This window comes from Furipterus horrens, unplaced genomic scaffold (assembly GCF_987537825.1).
Source record: "Furipterus horrens unplaced genomic scaffold, mFurHor1.1.pri manual_scaffold_4, whole genome shotgun sequence".
In the NCBI taxonomy this organism is placed as follows: domain Eukaryota; kingdom Metazoa; phylum Chordata; class Mammalia; order Chiroptera; family Furipteridae; genus Furipterus; species Furipterus horrens.
This window is the reverse complement of record NW_028327174.1, coordinates 141,106,943-141,114,405: the sequence shown is the minus strand read 5'-3', so window position 1 is coordinate 141,114,405 and position 7,463 is coordinate 141,106,943. Positions and strand designations below refer to the sequence as shown.

The following is a 7,463-nucleotide window of genomic DNA, read 5'->3' as shown; positions in this document are numbered from 1 at the left end:
AAAAACATCCCGGCCATTGTCATTAGCTTCTGAAGCCATTTCTAAAATATTTCTAGCTAAGTAGTCACCAGATAGTGCCTTCAAAATATGAATAGAAAAACAAATAAGGACAAAATATAAGAAAAATGAATGTCATGACATTTCCCAGAATGCTTCATATGTTAAAATTTAATACATTAAAATATTCAGAATATTTTCATAACTTGAAATTGTGGCATTTTCAGAATAAAATTTGTAATACGAAGTTTTTATATAGTAGCAAAAAACAAAAACAAACAAAAAGTCATCCAAACACAGAAACCTTACCACCTAATCCAAAATGCACGTGGATGAAGGATTTCACCAGTAAATTGTTTCAATTTTAAATCATTTGCTCTTTATTTAATTTGACATCTGTTGGAATTCTTTGGCAACTTTCATTAGCATCTCTGGATTGAACTTTAAACCTAGATTGACCTATTTTCCCCCCCATAATATAGGTACTTGGTTGGCTACCAATGATTGTTTCTCAACCTTTTGTAAAGCACTAAAAGTAACATCAATGTTTCTCTTCAAAGCCAGAGAACTTTATATGGGGAGTATCAAAAATAAGGAGGCAACCAAACAAGCTACTAGTTACATCTATGGAACTACTTAATCATCTGATAGAACTCAAATAAAACACTACCTGAGATGCAAAGGCGGCAATAAATATAAGGACTCCTTCTACCAATTTTATGTATGTATCCATTTACTGGTGTTTTGACAAGCTATTAAGAAGCCCATTCTTATGGTCTAGTTTATTTCTTTTCCTCCTTTAGATGGAGGGCTTTTCCCAAAACTTAGAGACATTAGATCAAGGAATATAAGTACTGGAAAGGACTTTAGCAATCATCTAGTTCAAGTTCTTCATTTATAGATGAACAGCTTGAGATGGAGAAAACTTCCACAATTTGTTAACATTCAATGGCCAGCAACCAGCAGAGTAAAAACTAGATACCAAATGTGCATTGATAACTAGGTGAATGCCATTTCTTCTAAATTATTCTATCTTACTACTTTTAAACCACCTTACCCTTAAAATACTATTTACCCACTGAACATTTCCAGACTGAATAATCAGCAACTTTGCTATTGCGATTTTGCTTTTCAAGGTAATAGTGGGATAGCTTTTTAAGTTGAAAATCCTGGGATAAAGGGATCATGAGCATGCAATTCTCCCTGGGAGCCTGCCTGGAGGAGGTGTCCATGCTCATGGGGCTCTGTCTTCACCTTGCACTGGCACTCCTCTACCATCATCACCACCTTGACCACAGGGGCCAGGCCTGAGCAGTTCAGCTGCAAGTGCATTGTGGTGAACTTGGCAGGCAAGCAGTGGAAGCAGAAGTGGGGGTGCTGTGCAGCTCCAGGAACACGAACAGACCCACATTTTCCAAAACAAAGGTTGTTCTGTACAACTACTTCCTCACAGTCTTCATGGGTGACAGTCTAAAAGGCAAACACATCTCTATTAAGTTATCTTGTTTCATTAACACACATGATGCAGGAGCTATAGACTATAAATCTAAAGGTAATTTAGACTAAAATTTCAAAACTTTTCCAACTTGGATCTTTTGCAACATCCAAGTAATGGTATCTTTAAGGGCAAAATGCCGCCTCATCTAAATATTTCTTTTATTAAGTAAGTTAAATTAGCCTTTAAGAAATCTCTAAGTTAATATGAAAATGTTTTACTCAATTTTTGAAGTGTGAAACATTAAGAAATTCTGTCTAATGGGATGTTACCAGTTGAAAAAAAATCTAAGGGCTAGCTTCCTATGTAAGTAATGTGACTTACCTTTCTGTTCCACACAGAGCATTGTGCAGAATAGATTCTCTATATGTATTTGTTCAGCTTCTCATAGAATATATTAGAGTACAATGAGTTTAATTCCATCCTATAGCACATCAAATCTATGAAGTTGCTTGGAGCAAAGTTGCAACACATACGCCTGCAAATCATTGTGCATGATGCTACCTTTGCCTCTTCCATAACCCCATACCCCTAGCTTTATGTGGCTTTCAAAATATGCAAGAGTCAAACATCTTAATTTTAATTTAATTAGCAATAGAATTCAAAATAAGAGTTTCAAAGGAAATTTGTTTACATGATTTTTAGAAGCAATTTTCTAATTGCATGTGGCCAACAAAGCAGTCATTATTATTTGATAGTTTACTTGCTATTGCTACATATCCTTGCCTTTTTAGGCCAAATACTTAACTGCCTTGCACACTCAATTACCTTATAATACTGCCTGCTTAATTGGGTAGCATTATTGGACTGTAAAATTGTAATTCACCCTGCATTGCATTTGTTTCAGTATCTTTAGGTTTAAGGACCTGATATAATTTCTCAATTTTAATTTAACATTTGGAGTATGGAGGTTGCCAGCATTGACTGGAGGAAGTAGATAGTAGAATATTCCTTTGTCTTAAGAGTGTGGAATCAATCATGAAAACCACAAATCAACCAATACAATGTGCATCAGGAGATAGTTGCTACTAAGGGAGAAAATGTGAGTTTATATCAAGTTAAAAGCTTATGAAAAAATAAGTTAAATCATTTTTGTTATAGTAATACTAAAAATATGGTAACTTATGCCTGATAACCTCAATATATTTTAAAGACTACGAAGTATTTATATGTGAACTACAAGGATTAAGGCCATCATACATGGGCATGAGAGTGTTTGGGGGAGAGTCCAACATATCCCACCTTAGCTACAGATGGAGTGAACCTGCTCATTCACATCTTAATCGAGTATAGAGATACAGCTAGGGAGAGTTCTGGTGTCAGGCCTAAATTACCAGTTTCCTAACTGAGGATAAGTCTATCTCTCTGGATAGACCACCTGCCTTATAAAAATAAGTAAATAAAATCACATAAAAGAAAGATCTGTGCCATCAGTATGAACGATTGCTAATATGGGCGGTACAATCATACTATTCCTGCAGCATTCCCAAAATACCAAGAAATAATGAAAAGTTCAGAAGGAAATTTAGGAAGTCTGGTCATACTTTGCCATATCTTATGATGAATGCCCAAAGACCAAGTCTGGGAGTTAGGCCAGACTTGGGCTCCTGGCAGCCTCTTCCTCTACTTGCCACCTGTCCCAGGTGTCCAACCCCTTCGTGCAAACCCTGATCCCCTCTCCACCCTGAACAGGTACCTGGCTGAAAGGCACTGTCCTACAGGTCTCCTGATGCACTTCGTGGCTTTTGATGGGCAAGATGACTCCCTGAGAAGCTGGACTCATTCGGAACATGAAGTGGTGCCAGAACTTCTTGGCTTCTTCCTGAAGAGGAGACTTCTTTATCTGCATCCCATCCTTTGACTGAGGGATGGCCTGGGTCCCAGGTAGGACGTGCTCACTGACCGGGTCCTGGATTTGGTGCAATTCTCTCTCAGGCTTCTTCCAGAACCTGCCAAACCTGAACAGTATCTTCTCTCTGTGACTCTGGCCTTCCACGTCCGCGCTGGCACCTATCAGGTGTGGCACCGCAACAAACAGGTCTGGCTTCTCCTCAGCCTCCTCGGGGTTGCCCGTGGGAAGCTCTCTGCGATTCCTTTCAAGGAGCACAAGAGAAACTGAACCCTGACTCTGGAGGACCCCTGGACGCCCTACAGCCTTCCCCAGAGGCCAGAGCATCAGCAGCTGGAGTATGAGGAGTTGCATGCTGTCGGGGCCCAAGCTTCTTTCAGATTCACAGATGGTGAGGACCAAAGGAGAGGCTCTCTCCCCTGAGGACTGTGAACAAGGAGATTAGATCCCATATATAGATACCAGTCTTGTGAGCTGGGAAGGCAGGTGGTCAGTAGTCAGGCAGTGTAAACACATTTGTTTGCTTGAATTATGTAGTGCTAATGGTGTCCTGCCTTCGCTTTGGTTTTGTGTATTTTAGAAGACCCCAGTGAAAGCCTGGAACTCAGGGGGTCATTAGCTGACTCTTTTATCACCTGAGATTTGAAGAGCAGTATTAGCAAAAACAACACATTCTTTGCCTGGATTTCCTATCACAGTTATTAGAAGGACCAGAGTCAGCTAACATTTGCAACGCATCTGCTTTGTGTTGGGATAAAATAGACAAAACATGTTTTTATTAGAAGTATGCCAGATAAAAATTAAAGGCATACATTTGGGAAAAATCCAGTCCCTTAGGCACTAAACATACACACACACACACACACGCACACACACACACACATGCAGCTGAAGAATATCAAAATTGGAGGGTATAAGGAAAGGGAGAAATAGAAAGATGTTAACTTTGTTAAGTGGAGGACTCTCCCTCTTACTTGCACGTGTTTGGGATTGTTGATTTTGTGTGGAAATGGAGTAAAGGGAAACCCATAATTTTCAAGTTAATCCCCACACTTTAAGAATCAAATACTTGGTGCTAAATTCACACCTAGTCAGTCATCAGATAAACTCTTTCAATTGTTCACAAATTTCTCAATGAGATACTAAGTAATAGACTGACATCTCCTCAGTCTTCACTGGGGATGGGGCAATGTGCCTCTAAAGCCTCCCTACTGATTTTTTTTTTTTTTTTTTTTTTTGTCTAAACAAAGAGCCAGACTTGAGAACGTGGATTCTAAGAACCAGGTTTGATAGCTTTGGGCATTAAGCTGGCTGGTCAATTCTTTACGGAATCCACATTGTCTTCCTTGTTCTACAGTAATTGACGGCAAGGGTAAATAAAGAAAACTTTGTTAGGTGATTATCATTCAAAAACGTTGTAGAGCAGGCCAGGATATGAGAAAGCAACAGATCCACAAGACTGAAACCCCAGAATTGAGTCCAACTGACCCTCCACATCATTTCAACAGTATTTTCATTGGAAATTGATCCAACACTTGCTTATATTTCTTCCCTTTCAGTTTAATCACCATATTCCTTGCCTTTAGTAACACACATCATCCCACTGAACTCTTTATTTTTTTAGACATGTATTCTTTCTAATAGTCATGCCTTGTACTGTGAGATAAAGTCTCAAATCTGTTCTTTTACCTACAATGATGAACTGTTTTTAAATGGACCATCATTTTTTTCAGAATTCTATCAGAAGAAATACACTTAACTTCTACCAAAAATTATAGGACCTGTGCTGGAATTAATTAAGGTGCAATTGATCCATACTAAATGAGCATTGGCATTTGTCATTTCTTTTAGAGTATTTTTCTAATTGCCTGCTATATGATTTCTTAATTCCCCTCAGCTAGCCAAATGCAATAAACTTCCCAGAGTTGGCCACTCTTCCATAATTATAAATATACTATGGAAGCCAACTAGGACATGCTTCCTGATTCCTTTTAAACTTTACTTTGGTGCCTGAAGTTTCATTGCCATCAATCACAGTATCTAGCATTTCCCCACACTGAAGACTATCCCACAGATTCCACTTGGGGTCTCAGGTCACCCGGCTCTGAACATAGGCTACAATGAAAATAATTTCTGTTGAATTAAAATTTGTAGAAGACTCAGTTTGTGGGTCAGGCATTGTGTTAGATACTAGAAGGCAACACGCAACGATAAAAACTTAGTTCTTGCCCTCCGGGAAGTTGTATAGTCTAGTGGTTGCATACATTTTGTAACTTTATTATATTAGCTATAGGGATATCTAACTTTCTTTAGTTCTAAACTCCCCCTCTTCTGATCCTAATTTTGGTGTGTAAAAGTGTCATTTTAAAAGGACCCGTGGAGAATTTCCTTTTGCTGTTCTGTCATTCTTGTTGAGAAAATGTACAAATATCCGGATAGGTTAGTCTATTGAAGTAAAGCCCCCATGATGAGAACTATGGTTCCTAAGTCTGTCTTCATCCCCTATCTTTCAAAGCCAAGGCAGGTGACATTCACCTTTCACCACCTTTGAACAACTTGAAAGCTAAGAATGTGATACATTATAGCTTAATTTTAAGAATATAAACACTTTGTAGCTTTCAGCAAAAACATGCTGCCTCTGTGGATCTTCAGTGATACAGGCATCTAGTCACCCCCCCTAATTTGGAAGAAGCCAAATGGAGGTAGGTCAGGAGGGGGCCTCTAGACACAGCAGGAAGCTTTCGTGTAGAGAGAACCGCACAAATTGTTGGTGTACTTAGTACCAGATGCCACAATGGAAGGCAGGCTGGAGCTTACCTGTGCCCAAGCCTGCTCAGTCCTCTTCTTGGGACAACCCCATGCCTGTGTGAGTGCCAGAGGGACCAGTCTCATCATTCATTCACTCATTCCAATTTACAACTCATGATGAGCATGATGTGAACTCTGACTTCAACTTGACCTGGTTTTCTTAAGTGCTAAGGTGTCTTCACAACCAGGTTGAGCTTCCAGTGTGCCTGTGAGAGGAAAGAAAGGAGCTACATATTCCGTTCCTCTTACAGACTTTCAGAAGGGAGCTAACAAGCAGTCTCATGCTCTCTGAGGAGAATCGAAGAGGCTAAGTTCTTTCCTGAAAGCCCCAGACCTAAATCAACAAAAGGTGAAAGGCAATGTTAGAGTGGAAAGTGGGCATGTGAGTTAGGATGAGAGACAGAAAAAGGACTTGGGTTGATGGATTTGTGAAAGAAATCTGTTTAGGGTACATGCCATTGCTTCATAACTACCTCTCTTCCCAAAATATACAGTAGCAATGGTGTCAAGCGATTTTAGGTTATTTTTAAAAAGAGCCCAAAAGAAGGTAGAATCTTTTTCTTTTCCAAAAGAAAAAGAAGGCAATTTAGAGTAAGTGATTTTCCCTTGAACCTTTCAATATAATTTAGTTTACTAAATTATTCAGAACATAGAACTCCTGGCCCTGCGCTGCCCTTCCGGCCACTTTCTATGGAAAGAATACACCAGAGAGGGCTCATTCCCCAGAGCTGCTCCACTCATTGGACTCATTGGTGTGTTCATTCTTATAGTATGTATTTGAGTGCCACCTCTATGCTAGGACCTTATCCAGGCCTGCTGGAGTTTGCAATCCATAGTGGGAGAGACTAGTTTATTCATAATAAGTTACACAAGGAACAGTTAGGCAGGCACCGTTCCTGTACTAATCAGGGACGTTCAGATCCAAATCCCAAAGGCATAGTGAACTGTTACACTGTGTTTCTGCTAATTTTATTCACTAAATGTTTAAGTGCAATAGACATGCAATCATTTTATTTTATTTTTGATGAGGTATCAAATATCTGTAGAAACAAAATTCAAATAATGGGGGGAAATATATAGTGAGAGGTAGCTCTTCCTCTGACTTCCCAGGCTCCTTCTCCTGCTATGGAACTAATCACTATTATCAACTTCTTTATGTGCAATATTTTGAAATTTTTGCTTACTATAGGCCAAATTATGCCTCCCCAAAAATTCATGTTGAAATCTGAACCCCTAGTACCTCCAAATGTAGCCATACTTGAAGACAGGGCCTTTAAAGAGGTAATTAAGTTAAAATGAGGTCATTAGGGTTGG

The 7,463-nt window shown here is 39.2% G+C and overlaps 1 protein-coding gene across 1 annotated transcript; it reads right to left on the bottom strand.

The window, feature by feature from the left end:
- Positions 1 to 294: 294 nt before the first annotated feature.
- Positions 295 to 3,695, bottom strand: CER1 (cerberus 1, DAN family BMP antagonist). The gene is made up of 2 exons (XM_090275821.1): positions 3,189 to 3,695; positions 295 to 1,467 (listed from the first exon to the last, which is right to left on the bottom strand). Exons 1-2 carry the CDS (start codon positions 3,693 to 3,695, stop codon positions 1,153 to 1,155), a joined length of 822 nt encoding a protein of 273 aa, XP_090131947.1. The 3' UTR covers positions 295 to 1,152.
- Positions 3,696 to 7,463: the final 3,768 nt, after the last annotated feature.